The 14,591-nt window shown below is 47.6% G+C and overlaps 1 protein-coding gene across 1 annotated transcript; it reads left to right on the forward strand.

Moving 5' to 3' along the window:
• Positions 1-131: 131 nt before the first annotated feature.
• Positions 132-7,595, forward strand: AHSA1 (activator of HSP90 ATPase activity 1). Its single transcript, XM_065941148.1, has 9 exons — positions 132-356; positions 1,700-1,890; positions 3,497-3,579; positions 3,994-4,111; positions 5,132-5,220; positions 6,078-6,206; positions 6,660-6,761; positions 7,033-7,084; positions 7,202-7,595. The coding sequence occupies exons 1-9, from the start codon at positions 277-279 to the stop codon at positions 7,372-7,374; spliced, it is 1,017 nt and encodes a 338-aa protein (XP_065797220.1). The 5' UTR covers positions 132-276; the 3' UTR covers positions 7,375-7,595.
• The last annotated feature ends 6,996 nt before the right edge of the window (positions 7,596-14,591 follow it).

Below are 14,591 nucleotides of genomic sequence, written 5' to 3' on the forward strand. Positions count from 1 at the left end.
GGCCTTTCAGGGCATAACTCGAAGGAGTGTGAAGGATTCCTTAGAATAGACAGAAGCGAAGGTCCGGCGAGGGGCAGCCGACGTACCCGGCGGGAGGGAGGCGGAGCCGGAAGTCAAGGCGGGGAGGGGCGGGGGGGGTGGAGGGAAAAGCAAGCCAGGAGGATCTTGCAGCTTCTTCTAGTAGTTTCCAGGCGCTGCCGGGCGGCCGCGACCGGGCTGTCCTGAGGCTGTGGCTGTGGCTGCTCGGGAGCTGTTGGCGGTGCGATAGGAGAGCCGATGGCCAAGTGGGGTGAGGGCGACCCACGCTGGATCGTGGAGGAGCGGGCCGACGCCACCAACGTCAACAACTGGCATTGGTGAGGGCCAGCGGGCCAGGCCGCGGGAGCGCTGCGGCCGGGCCGGGGGTTGCCGGGGGGGTGGGCTCTGGAACCTTAGCCGGGACACTGCTGGGGTCGAGGCAACCCTGCCTGCCAGGAGATGGGCGTGGGTCCTTCCTGTCTCCAGGGGTCCGTAAGTCGCAAGCCCCTCCAGCCTCTGACCTCCGTTTCATTGGGTGGAGGGGAGGCCCGGGGTTGGGGTCGAGGGACGACGTAGAAGGCTGCATTCCAGACGTGGGGGTTTCACATAGGAGGACTTAGCCCTCCCCTCGGCTGCTGCATTCAGCCTGAGCGGAGAGATGCTTCTCACACGTGGCCGGAGGCGTCATTGAGACCCAAAACTGCCGTGTATAGTGTTGAGAGATTGCAGTTAGGCTCGAGAGGGTTGGAGTTACTATTTTTTCGGCTTTCGGGTGGAATTAAAAGTCAGTCATAAGGGATCGCTGCCTCACTCCAGAAAGCCAGGTCTTAGAACGTGTTGTGCAGGTGCTCAGAGCTGAGTGATGCTCCAAGGCGCCGTGGCCTCTCACCCGGAACTGTTAAGTTGGTTGTATCGTCGCTCCAGGGACTGCCGCTGGTTGCCGGGCAATCATTGTTTATAATCCAACTACTCTTAAAAGCCTACTCTTTCATGAAATCTTCTGCAAGTAATATTTTTTATTCTTTCTGAGTCCACTGAACTTTGTACGTAAACTGTAGTTTTACTTTGTTGCAGCTCATCTTACTGTTGTTTTCTCTACTAGTTAGAAAGTTAGAAGGTAGATAGTTTTCCTTTGTATTTCAGCCTGCTTCCTCTCCTCTTAACATAGAATGGGTTGACTTTAATTTTTGTTTGTTTTGAAACCCTGGACTTGCATTGTTTTCAGGGCCATTTGAAGGGCAAAAAAGTTATAACACAGCGTGAATTTGATAGGTCAAAACACTGCGCTAATGAGATCAAGATGATTGGTTTATTCTTACCTGGACCTTTTGGCTCACTGCGTTCCGTAACCCCCTTGTGTGGTCCTGACCTCAGAAGCGCACAGTTTTCCATTTGGTCAGACGGGGGCGCCGTGTTAAAGTATTCAGTACTGACCCCAGCACCATCATGCTGAGTGAGGAAAGGAGAATTTTCCATGAAGTTTGAAACCATGCCATACAGCAGTAGTCCTTATTGACAGTATAGGACTCCTGGTCTTCCTAAATGCGTTTGTAGACATGGTGGAGAAGGGCTGAGGGTTTTGGGTTCTTTTACAGCCTCCTGTAGCCTTGGGTGCTCTTGCATAGAGCAAGCAGTGTATCCTTCATTCGGCTGCTAGTCCATAGCTCTGTTTGTTTTGCAGGACAGAGAGGGATGCTTCGAACTGGTCCACAGATAAGCTGAAAACACTGTTCCTGGCTGTGCGTGTGCAAAATGAGGAAGGCAAGTGTGAGGTGACAGAAGTGAGTAAGCTTGATGGAGAGGCATCCATTAACAATCGCAAAGGCAAACTTATCTTCTTTTACGAGTGGAGCATCAAACTAAACTGGACAGGTAAGTCTGTGCTCGACTTTTAGGACGGGTTAACGGCTTTTGATTGACCTGTTCAGGAGCCAGGGAAAACAGTTTTTGAGAGGTTATGAGCTTTTTTAGAGGGAGATAGTGTGCTGCTTTAGAGTCCTATAGGAAGCAGTATCCAATGTTGAAATTTTTCTGTCCATTTTTGCAGGACTCTAAATGGGTTTCCACTCTGTGGGTCTCACAAGTCTCTACTGATGTAGCAACTGGGCTGCTGAATCTTTGGGCCTTGTCCTGTTTGGGAGCATACAATGTGACATTTTTCAGACTAGCTATTTCTGCCCCTTGGATGACTTGAAAGTAGGCTATGGGAGTTTTTGGCTTTTGTTTTTTTAATTCCAGTGTGAACCTAATAGTTTAGCGTGCTGTGGGAATGCTGCTTGCCTATGATTATAACGGGCCAGTTTTATTCTCTAGCCTAATGTCTCTGTGAGGATATTAGGACAGAATTGGGGCCATCCTTGGATGGTCCTGACAGGAAGGAAAGACGGTAGAGTTAAAAGAGTACATGTACGGGGCAAAACCTGGAAACTCTTCTCAAGTGAGTGGTCACAAAGAGGCACGATGTATTTTTGTCTTTTTTTTTTTTTTTTTAAATTAAAACATAGCAGTCTGGAAGAAACCATAGGTGTCGTCTTTCCCAGCATCCTTTTTATAGATTGAGAAACTGAGGCTTAGAGAGGTAAAGATAAGTACATGTTAACTTTGAAATACAGTCAGTTCTGCTATAACGTGACACGTGTTTCTAAAATTCACCACACTATGCAGAATCTTCTAACAAAAACCACAGGGCTTGTAGGGAAGATAGGGTTAGGGACATGGCAGAATACTCAAACGCTTCATCAGTGATATTTTTTTAAATTTAGGAATGTAAAAATTGGTGGCACAGTTTACACATATTAAATCATAAGAAATACATAAATCATTTGACAAATATCGTGCTTTACCTTGGCCAAAACCCGAGGTTTGCTTGTGAAAGTGGGCATCAGGAGCACTGAGGCACGTGGGTTGTGAGGTGCTGGAAGGAGAGTCGTGGGAAATCAGAAGGAGCGTCATAACACCCGTCGTGGGTGGCGTGGCTCCTGACGCACGTGGTGAACTGAGGTCACTGTCAGATAAACGCTGAGACGTGTGTTTGTGTTTTCCTATACAGTTCTCTTTAGGTTTCTTTGTGGATGAAAGTGCATATAACCAAATATGAGATTCGTGTTACAATCAAATCGTCACTTAATATACCTATAGCATTGGAACAAATTTGTATTTTCAAAACAAGTGTTTTAGCAAAACTGCCAGTATTAGCTATTAACCCACGTCCTCCTCAGCAGAATCCATGCTAGTGCTGAATTCACATAGCTGTTAGTCTCACACTGGTAACACAGTTAGTCCCCAGAAATCTGATGAGAAAAGACATTTCAGGGAGGGGGGCCAGTGGTTGCATCTGGTGTGGCAGCCACCTTCTCTCAGAATAAAGAAGGTGGGTTCAGTTGTCCACAAGAAGCATAAGCAAAATAGTGGTTAGGCGTCCGGAGCAGGAGACAGCCTGGAGAGGAGGAGACTGATGATACTGTGTTACTTTTGACAGGTACCTCCAAGTCTGGAGTGCAGTACAAGGGCCATGTGGAGATCCCCAATTTGTCTGATGAAAATAGCGTGGATGAAGTGGAGGTTTGTGTTTTATAATTCCTCATCTGTCTGAGTCTTCCACACCCTCTTATTCTCAGATGAGAAAAATGACCTGTCATTCAAGATTACAGAGCAGGCTTGGCCTAAGCATTCAGAACTCCTGTCTGCAGACGACTTTCTGGGTCTGTGGTGCCATTAGGAGCTTCCCAAGCAGTTTATGCTTATTCAGTTACTTTGCTCTAGTGAGTGGTGAGAGCCGTAACATTAGCCACTTTTGTCTTGGCAGTAGGTGGCAGGGAGACCTCAAGAAGAAACGCTCGTGGGGATTGTGCGAATACCTCACCATCATGCATTTCCTTTGCAAACGTCAGCAGTCATCTGACTGCTCAGCACCTACATCCTCCAGTGTGGGTGCCTCTCAAGCTATTTACCACCTGCTTCTGATCTTTCATTCAGATTAGTGTGAGCCTTGCCAAAGATGAGCCTGACACAAATCTCGTGGCCTTAATGAAGGAAGAAGGGGTGAAACTTCTAAGAGAAGCAATGGGGATTTACATCAGCACCCTCAAAACAGGTATTCTTTGAGTAGTTATGAGTGCCTTGAGAAGATAGTTTTCCATCTGTCAGATGCTAATTAAGGGGCTTGACAGTTCTTTCTTTAGTAAATGAGTAGAAATTTGGGCAGAGGAGGCTTATTTAATCTTGAAATCAGTCTGTAAAGTTTGAATAAGGGAAAGATTTAGAGATGTGTTGTCTAGTGCATTGGCTGTTAAGGACGTGAAATGTGGCAGTTCAAATTGAGATGTGCTGTGAGTATAAAATATGCAATAAATTTTGAAGACTTGGTGTTTTTTTAAAAGAGGAATATCTCAATTATTTGATAATGACAATACACAAATGGTAGAATGGATATATTAGGCTAAATGTGGTCAAAATTAATTTCACCTGTCCGTTTTAACGGTTTGGGGTGGTTACTAGAAAATTTAATGTTCCATTTGAGGCTGAGGTGGTATTTCTGTAGGACTCACTGATCTAAAGACCCGGAATCTCCAGACTGAGCACTTGAGCACAGTCCTGGACTATTCTTAGGCTTAGGTGAGTAGCAGTCCTCTCAGCTGTCCCCCAGAACTCCAGCTTTGGCCATGTGGTATGGTCTGGGGGTCGGAGTACTGATGGCCTCCATCAGCGGGAGCCAGCATAGAGGTGGGAACCAGTGCTCTGAGGCCCTAATAGTTGTGGCTGTCCTACAGAGGTACCGCAGAGTGGAGAAGGGGGCTAAATACGCAGCTGCGAGGATCTTCCCCACTTTGAAGGCTTTGGAAGTGCCACTGCACTCATTGGCTGCCATCTGCAGCAGGCCTCACACACATTTAACAAGTTGTGCTTCCAACTGAGTCGGGTTTCAGGTAATCCCAGTGACCACACTCCATTCTGTAGCATGCACTCAGGTACCCTCCTGGCGTGGATCAAAGGGAAAGACGTAAAATGGAGAGACGCCTCCTCCTGTTTTCATTACCTCCTCCTGAGTTAGGGCAGCCGTGTTAATCTCAACTACTGAGAAATAACTTCCAAGAGCCGGATTTTGTCTTTTCAGAGTTCACGCAGGGTATGATCTTGCCTACAGTGAATGGAGAGTCAGTAGACCCAGCCGGGCCTCCAGCACTGAAAACTGAGGAGCGCAAGGTAACTGGTATCCCTGCGTGGTGGGGCGGGAGGCTGTCTGGAAAGGGAGTTGAGACACTGCCTCTTCCTTAAGTCTTTATCTCAGCTCTTTCTCTCCCACCCTAACCTCCAAGCCAGAAGTGCTATTTTTCAGGGTCCACAGAATGTAGTTGTCTGTCACCCCATCTTTAACCTGGTTTTTATTCATTTATGACAGACCCCTAGAGCAAATGGAAGCCATCAAGCCATCAGGGGCTTCAGAGTCCAACTCTTGGCATTTAACACCAGTGAGGAGGTTATGAACACAGGTTCCCTTGTATGCATCTAAAATAATACATGGACATTTCATCCTTTGATATTAAAGGTCTCATCAGAGTATCAGAGGTTACTTAGGTCACTGACTTCACCTAACAGGAAACTGATTGAGTTAATCCCGCTGGAAGGGAGAACAAACTGTTTTTCTGGAGTTAGCGCTTGTTTGGTTTGGCTTCAGCACTTTTTTTCAGCCCTCTTGCCCCTTTGTCAGCACTCTGAAGGATATTCTGGGGGTGCTGCTTCCAGCTATCTTAATAGACCTTCTGCTTGAGGATTACACAGGACTCTTCAGAAGTACATTAATGATTTAGTGTGTCCTTTGGCAGTGGGCTTTTAAATAACCATCACTCTCTTTCACCCAGAGTGGCATTGAGAGTTTGCTGAGAAAGTTCCCCTCCTGACAGAAATGCCTATGCACATAAATTTCCTCTGACCCCCTGTAATAATTTAGCCTTGGAGGTGACAAGGTTTGCAAGAATGAATGGCAGTGTGTCCCTGCAGCCCTGTGAAGTGAGGTCTCACCAGTGCTCTATAAACTGACAGTTTCACTGCCACTTCCACAGGCTAAGTCTGCTCCTTCAAAAACCCAGGCCAGACCTGTTGGTGTCAAAATCCCCACTTGTAAGATCACCCTTAGAGAAAGCTTCCTGACATCACCAGAGGAGCTCTATAGAGTTTTTACCACCCAAGAGGTAAGTATAGTCCTGTACTTCCTGCTCCTGGCATCTGCCGTTCCAGGTGACTAGAGTTGTGGGCACATCCTCTCATTGTGCAGAAAAGTGCTGAGTGGAACCACGAGGCTTTCCTCATTCACGAAGAGGCAAAGGAAAGAATGTTTGTTCAAGCCACCACTCATCAAAGTGGATTTGCCTTTTTTTTCCTTCTTGTACTAGTTTTGGGTCCTGTAAGTGGGAACAACTGGAATCATTCATGTTTGAAAAGTAAATGGACCCAATGTAATGGCATCCTGAAAGAATTACTTGAGTTGAAGTGTGGTCTCTGCTGGAACAGAAAAGAACCTGAAGCTGGTTCTTGGGCAGAGTAGTGTCTTTGGAATTGAGAGCTGAGGCACGCAGGTGTCAGCTGGCATTTCTCCACGGTCCCCCTGAGAGCCACACATCTTCCTACCTCCTTTTTTTTTGCAGCTCGTTCAGGCCTTCACCCACGCTCCTGCTATGTTAGAAGCAGACAAAGGTGGCAAGTTTCACCTGGTAGACGGCAATGTCTCTGGAGAATTCACTGATCTGGTGAGTTCCTGCTAGCCAGGACACGGCTTTTATCAGCTTAGAAGAATAATGTGTCCCTGCCTCCCTGCTCCCCACCTTTTTCTTTCCAGCTCTGTAGATAAAATTTAAGACTTTAATCTCTTGGGTCAGTTAAAGCTCATTTTGTTTTTCAAAGGAATGCTACAGTTGGACTCTCTTCACCTTCCTATAATTTTTTCCTTCGTGAGGTAAAATTAGTTCTTCCGAGAGAAAGCAAACATCGAAAAGAGACTGACCTCTCTGATTATTTCAGGTCCCTGAGAAATACATTGCAATGAAGTGGAGGTTTAAATCTTGGCCAGAAGGTAAGCAAGCATGTTTGTTCATTGCCATTGCCTCCAGAACCCTTTCTTTTCCCCCCTCGCCTCAGGCCCCTGTGGAAACCCTGGATCTGAAACCTCCCTCCCTCTGCCTTCCCCCAGGGCACTTTGCCACCATCACCTTGACCTTCATCGATAAGAATGGAGAGACTGAGCTGTGTATGGAGGGCCGAGGCATCCCTGCCCCAGAGGAGGAGAGGACGAGGCAGGGCTGGCAGCGGTACTACTTTGAGGGCATCAAACAGACCTTTGGCTATGGTGCGCGCTTGTTTTAGGCCCCGCAGCGGGGGTACAGCCTGCCCAACACTTGAGTCCAGCCCTCCCCTGACCGGGGCTGGTGACTCACAGGACCGCACCATCCCAACCACTAACCTGGGGCTGGGGCCCTGTCCCTTCATGTATACCTTGGGTTTGTGCATGTTTTCTGCTGGGTGGGAACAGAGGGTGATTTCTCTTTTATGTGTACATACGCTAAATAAACATAATTTAAAAAACATGCATGTCTGGAACCTGTGTTGATGGGGCGGCTGTATTAAAGAGTTCCCCTGAAGGTTTTGAATTTTAAAAAAAAGAAAGGGTTTTGTTTCCTTCTAGCTAAGTGTACATATCAAGAGGCATGAAGGGAGCCTGCTTCTCACCAGCAAGCATTCCTGAGCTCATGTCCTTTCATACTGAAGACCGGCAAAAACGGGCAGTGAAATGTAGCCTGGCGGGGGTGGGGGTGATACTTTGCGGTAAGCAGTACCAATAAACTCCATGGCTGCTGGAGGTGGCATTCTGGGGCTCCCACTCCCCATGGCCTCTTACCCTCTTGCAAAAAGATCACCAGGCGCTGGTTTGAGATGCAGAGATTCCCTATCCCGTAGGTCTTGTGTTTCTATTCACTGAGGTTCTGTTTATTGAGCAGTTTCTACCTTAGTGCAGGACACTGCACTGAGCAGTTTCCTTACAGTAGCTTCATTAGCCCCCAGAAACACCCTGTGAGATAGATACTACCATCATTTCTGTTTTACAAGAACCTAGTCCTTGTATTTCTTAATTGATACCCCAGATCCTACCACAGATAATTTAGCAGAGTTGGGGTTTGGAACAAGAACTGGAAACTGCAGAGCCAATGCTCAAGTCCAAACTTGTCTACTGCCTTGTCATTGCATTCATCCCCACAAAGCAGCAGCTACATTTCTAGCATGTTGGGCGTCCCTCCCAGAGTAGGACATTGCAGACCTATTACTCCCAGAAAGAAGAAAAGTTGAAAATCCTTGTTAGAGTATTTTTAAATACCTGGTTCCGTTAAACAAGCTTACTGAGCACTGACCAAGTAGGGTCAGTGCTACTGACCTTAGTGGGGTCCAGGCTGCCGTGTTCAGGTAGAGATGAACTACCTACATGCATGCGTGCTTGGTTGTGTCCCAACTTTCTGCGACCTTATGGACTATAGCCCGCCAGGCTTCTCTGTCCATGGGGGTTCTCCAAGGCAAGAGTACTGGACTGGGTCACCATGCCCTCCCCCAAGGTATCTTCCTGAGCCAGAGATCGGACCTGCGTCTCATGTCTCCTGCGTTGGCAGGCAGGTTCTTTAGCACTAGCACCACCTGTGAAGCCCAACTACCTGCATAGGGAGGGTCATTTCCTGGACAAGCCCCACCCCAGGTCCACCCCAGTGAGAGCTTCTGACCCAGACACCATCCCCTGCAGCTACAGCCATTTCCTTCATCTATTTTTGCCTGTTTTATTAAGCGGCATGGATGCCTGCAGGCTAATCCTACAAATATGAGCTGGTCAAAATGTAATTAAAGCAGAAAGTCAGTACTGGTCTGGCTAATTTAGATCCCCACGATCCCCCCCGCCCCCTGGCTTGAATTACTCAACAAGTGCTGGACTGAAGCAATCTTCGTCTAATTGGACATTATGTCTGCTGCCTGGGGGTCCAAAAAGTACTTTTATAAAAAATAAAGTACATGGACTCGAGCTTGAATCAAATCAAGAATTCTGTGGAACTGCCCTGGTGGTCCATTGGTTAAGACTCAGAATTTCCAATGCAGGGGGCACAGGTTTGTTCCCTAGTAAGGGAACTAAGATACCACATGCTATGTGGTGTGGAAAAAAACATCAAAAGGACCCCCTTCTAACACAGAGACCGGTGACAAAGAAGGACCGCTTTCACACCTGGCTGGAAAATTACCAATTCCATAATACCTAGGAAAAATCTGAAGCAAAGTTTACTAATACCTTAATAAAAATCAAAGCACCAGGCAAAGTAGCTGTCATGTGAGAGCTCAGCAACATTCACATCCCCGGTACTGATGCTGTTACAACTTCCGTCCCACTGACAGCATTCTGGTTAGGTATCAGAACCTAAACAGCAGAATGACAGAGCTAAAAACAGAACTTTGGACTTGGGTTTGAATTGTAAATGTCACCACCTAACAAATTGGACAAATTTCCTCATCTGTAAAATGGGTATAATAGATAACTATGAGCGCATTAGGGGCTTCCCAGGTGGTGACAGTGGTAAAGACCCCACCTGCCAATGCAGGAGACCTAAGAGACGTGGGTTCGATCCCTGGGTCGGGAAGATCCCCTGGAGAAGGGCATGGCAACCCACTCCAGTATTCTTGCCTGGAGAATCCCATGGACAGAGGAGCCTGGTCTATAAGGTCATAAAGACTCAGACACGACTGAAGCGACTTAGCACTCACGAGAGCATTAGAGATGAACAGAGAAGCTCTGGCACCTGGTAGCATGTTACCTGGGGATTCCCTGATAGTTCAGCTGGTAAAGAATCTGCCTGCAGTGCGGAAGACCTGGGTTTGGTCCCTAGGGTGGGAAGATCCCTTACCTGCTGACTTCTGGGCTCCCAGGCCCACATGTTTTCCTTTAAGCAGGAATTGATCTTTTAAAAAGCCAGTTAACTGGCCAAATTGCAAATCCTAGGCTAAGGGTTCACCTCAACTAAAGTACCATCTGAGAGGAACCTGTTAAATGCAGGAGAGTGGACTCTATCCCAGTGACTCGTCCTGGGTGTGGGGTGTAGCCTGTGAGCTTACATTTTAATACCCAGGTGACACTGATACCAAGAATGGATTTTGAGGAGCACTTCAACATATTAAGAAAATCTAATTGTAATGGAGGAAACAAGGAAACACATCTGGGTCCCTTTTGTAAATAATGAGACAAAGGAGCTGAAACATCCTGTCTTCCAAGAGACCAGGACCATCAGCAGGATCTGGCAGGTTTGTACTGGGGGTTGTTTTAAACACTAGTTAGAATTCAACGTGACCAGTCTTGCCTAGCCTAGGACCCTTTATGAGGTAACCCAGAGTGGGGGAAATGGGGCAAAGCCATCCAGGTGGCCGAGGCAGCTAAGTTAGCAACAGCGGTGGTGTTCTTGCTGGATGTGTGGCCACAGATGGCTCCCGGGGTCCAGGACAAGAATAACAGCCAGGTGAGCTAGGATGGCCTACACTGGACCAGAGCTGGGGAGGGCCCTCTCTTTATTTCCTGGGCCCCTCCCGGCTTTGACACCAGCCACTCCTAAAATCCTCCCTTTAGCAGGGTCAGTGACCCCTCGGCACTTGTTTCTCCTCACACACAGGTGTTCCCTAAGCCCGCAGCCACCTGCGGTGTCTCTTTCTCCTTTGTACAGTTTGAATAAACACTGTTTTACAGCTGATCAACACCCCAGTCCCTTCAAAGCTCCTTTCCAGCCCCTGTTTCTTTCATTTCTCTCATCTGTGGCTTGACATGGTGGCAATTTAGAGTGTCACTTAGATTACAGATTTAAAAATGGGGCTGCGTAATTGCCAAGCTTTAGGTATAGATTAAATTTAGATAGTGCATTTTAGTGTCAAGGTAAATTATATTAGACAGGAGAGGGACTCACATTCAGTTCAGTTCAGTCACTCAGTCATGTCCAACTCTTTGGGACTCCATGGACTGCAGCACGCCAGGCCTCCCTGTCCATCACCAACTCCCGGAGCTTACTCAAACTCATGTCCATTGAGTCCGTGATGCCATCCAACCATCTCATCCTCTGTCATCCCCTTCTCCTCCTGCCTTCAATCATTCCCAGCATTAGGGTCTTTTCCAATGAGTCAGCTCTTCTCATAAGGTGGCCAAAGTATTGGAGTTTCAGCTTCAACATCAGTCCTTCCAATGAACATTGAGGACTGATTTCCTTTAGGATGGACTGGTTGGATTCCTTGCAGTCCAAGGGACTTTCAAGTCTTCTCCAACACCATAGTTCAAAAGCATTAATTCTTCTGCACTCAGCTTTCTTTATAATCCAACTATCACATCCATACACGACTACTGGAAAAACCATAGCCTTGACTAGACAGATCCTTGTTGTCAAAGTAATGTCTCTGCTTTTTAATATGCTGTCTAGGTTGGTCACAGGTTTTCTTCCAAGGAGCAAGCATCTTTTAATTTCATGGCTGCAGTCACCATCTGCAGTGATTTTGTAGCCCCAAAAATAAAGTCTGCCACTGTTTCCACTGTTTCTCAATCTATTTGCCATGAAGTGATGGGACCAGATGCCATGATCTTAGTTTTCTGAATGTTGAGCTTTAAGTCAACTTTTTCACTCTCCTCTTTCACTTTCATCAAGAGGCTCTTTAGTTCTTCTTCAACTTTCTGCCATAAGGGTTGTGTCATCTGCATATCTGAGGTTATTGATATTTCTCCCGACACCCTTAATTCCAGCTTGTGCTTCTTCCAGCCCAGCATTTTGCATGATGTACTCTGCACATAAGTTAAATAAGCAGGGTGACAATATACAGCCTTGACGTACTCCTTTTCCTATTTGGAACCAGTCTGTTGGTCCATGTCAAGTTCTAACTGTTGCTTCTTGACCTGCATACACATTTCTCAAGAGGCAGGTCAGGTGGTCTGGTATTCCCATCTCTTTCAGAATTTTCCACAGTTTATTGTGATCCACATAGTCAAAGGCTTTGGCATAGTCAGTAAAGCAGAAATAGATGTTTTTCTGGAACTCCCTTGCTTTTTTGATGATCCAGTGGATGTTGGCAACTTGATCTCTGGTTCCTCTGCCTTTTCTAAAACCAGCTTGAACATCTGGAAGTTCGAAGTTCAGGTATTGCTGAAGCCTGGCTTGGAGAATTTTGGGTATTACTTTACTAGTGTGTGAGATGAGTGCAACTGTGTGGTAGTTTGAGCATTCTTTGACATTGCCTTTCTTTGGGATTGGAATGAAAACTGACCTTTTCCAGTCCTGTGGCCACTGCTGAGTTTCCCAAATTTGCTGGAAAATTGAGTGTAGCACTTTCACAGCATCATCTTTTAGGATTTGAAATAGCTCAACTGGAATTCCATCACCTCCACTAGCTTTGTTTATAGTGATGCATCCTAAGGCCCACTTGATTTCACATTCCAGAATGTCTGGTTCTAGGTCAGTGATCACACCATCGTTGATTATCTGGGTCGTGAAAATCTTTTTTGTATGGGATCAGCATTAGGTATAGATTAAATTTAGATAGTGTATTTAAGTGTCAAGATAAATTATATTAAAAAGGAGGAGAATTAGTTTCCTGTAAAAACAGACTCTGGTGTATCTCTATCTTCTTTTTTATGTTTCTGCTAAAACATAATAAAAACTTTCCTGAGCTAATCGTGGGCTTCCCTGGTGCTAATCCTATTAAATTCCCCATTTAAGAGACAGGGAAGTGAACTTGGCTCCCATCTAGGGACCTGAGATGCTGCCCTCTTTGATCCTGTAATATTCTAGTTGCACCAGTGCTGTTAGATTGTGATCCCAGACCAGACTAACACACTTACCTTCAGGTGTGATTGTAACTGGAAACGCCTGGCTCTCTGAGCTTCTCCAGGTAGTGGCTCTGAACACACCTTGTCTCATCCGGCTTCCTGATGTGACTTCCCCAAATGCCTGGAGTAACAGTGGAGTGTGTGGTAAGGGTACCAACTAAGGCGGGGTATAGGTCCACCTCGGTCATCTTTTAGGTGTAGTCCTCGGGACAACTCTGCATCAGATCCCCTTGTGGCAAGTTCCTTGGGGAAGTAGGGCCACTTCCTCTGGTGTCAATATAATTTCTCTCTCTGACCAAAGGACTCTGGATGTGCCCCACTGAGGTCCTGCTAGCTCCTCCTTGCCTCTCAGGTAACCCTTTATGAGTCTGAGTAAAGATAACCTAACCGATGTAAGCTCTGCACCCCGGATCTCTGTCTGCCCACCTGGGTTTATGTGTGTTAAGTCGCGTCAGTCATGTCCGACTCTGCAACCCCATGGACTGTAGCCCGCCAGGCTCCTCTGTCCATGGGATTCTCCAGGCAGGAAAACTGGAGTGAGTTGCCATACCCTCCTCCAGAGGGTCTTCCTGACCCAGGGATTGAACCCTCATCTCCTATGTTTACCTGCATTGGCAGGCAGATTCTTTACCACTAGCGCCACCTGCGAAGCCCAGCTGGGTTAGGTAATTACCAACACAGCCCAGGAAAGCTTGACTTAATAGGTCAGCAAGGGCTCCCTACATTTCTCTGCTCCACTGGGGACTCAAATTCTTTATCAGACAGAATTAGAAAACAAAGTGCTTTGTTGCTGAGGTTCCCAGAGAGCTTCAGGGCAGCTGTCTAAGGGCTAGAACGAAAGTGACCAGCCTTTTAGAGGCTTTTGTGAACAGAGACAACTGGGACATCAGCATTTCAGCCCCACAGAAGGCAAGGCAGTGTGGCCGCAGAGGGGAGAGGGAGGTGACGGTGAGGGGAGGCAGGGGAGAGGCAGGAGGTGCTGGCAGAGCTGATCACACACGTCTCTTCCCAGCTCTGAGCTCAGCGCATTCAGCGACATCACCTTGGGAGCTTGAAGTGGGCCACAGTGGGTATGTTTACACCACAGAAATTGCCCAAACACTGTAAACCAGGGCTGTCCCCTAACACACACACACACACACACACACGCCAGGGCTGTCCCCTAACACACACCTACACACCCACACGGAGAACAGATCTACCAGCTCACCCTGCACCTGACCCATCCTGCATTAGTTGAGCCCTCCCCAAGCCTGACCCTGTGCTTAGGGCGGTGTGATCTCCCAGCCCCACAACATTCCTACAAGCTGGATAGAACAGAGGTGAGCTGGACAAAGTAAGCCCCCAGAACTAGTCGATCCCTGTCCCACCGGGATATGCTTCGTCTTGGCTGCTTCAGCCTATCCACTTATGTCTCCACCGCGGACCTTCGGCCCTAGGCTGAGGTGGTCTCCACTGGAACCTCCATGGGAAGCAGCTCCGTGAGAGGGCTGATGACCACCCTCCCAGCAGGGGTGGGCAAGACGGCCAGGTGCCACCGCTCAGAGTCGAGGAAGGTAGCTGGCTCGGGGGCGGCGGCGGGGGGGCCGCAGGGGTGGCAGGGCTGGCCCTCAGGGCTGGGGCTTTGGGGGACTTAACGCAGGCTCCCGGAATCATTGCTGCATGTGGAGAGCCCGGCTCACCCCTGCTCCCAGGCCGAGGGAAGAAA

The sequence above is a fragment of the Muntiacus reevesi genome, chromosome 7 (genome assembly GCF_963930625.1).
Source record: "Muntiacus reevesi chromosome 7, mMunRee1.1, whole genome shotgun sequence".
Taxonomy (NCBI): Eukaryota; Metazoa; Chordata; class Mammalia; order Artiodactyla; family Cervidae; genus Muntiacus; species Muntiacus reevesi.

Coding starts and splice junctions, on each gene's coding strand:
- AHSA1 (XM_065941148.1), top strand. CDS start 277: ATGGCCAAGTGGGGTGAGGGCGACCCACGCTGGATCGTGGAGGAGCGG. Junction 357..1,699: donor AACGTCAACAACTGGCATTG/GTGAGGGCCAGC, acceptor TTTGTTTTGCAG/GACAGAGAGGGATGCTTCGA. Junction 7,085..7,201: donor GTTTAAATCTTGGCCAGAAG/GTAAGCAAGCAT, acceptor GCCTTCCCCCAG/GGCACTTTGCCACCATCACC.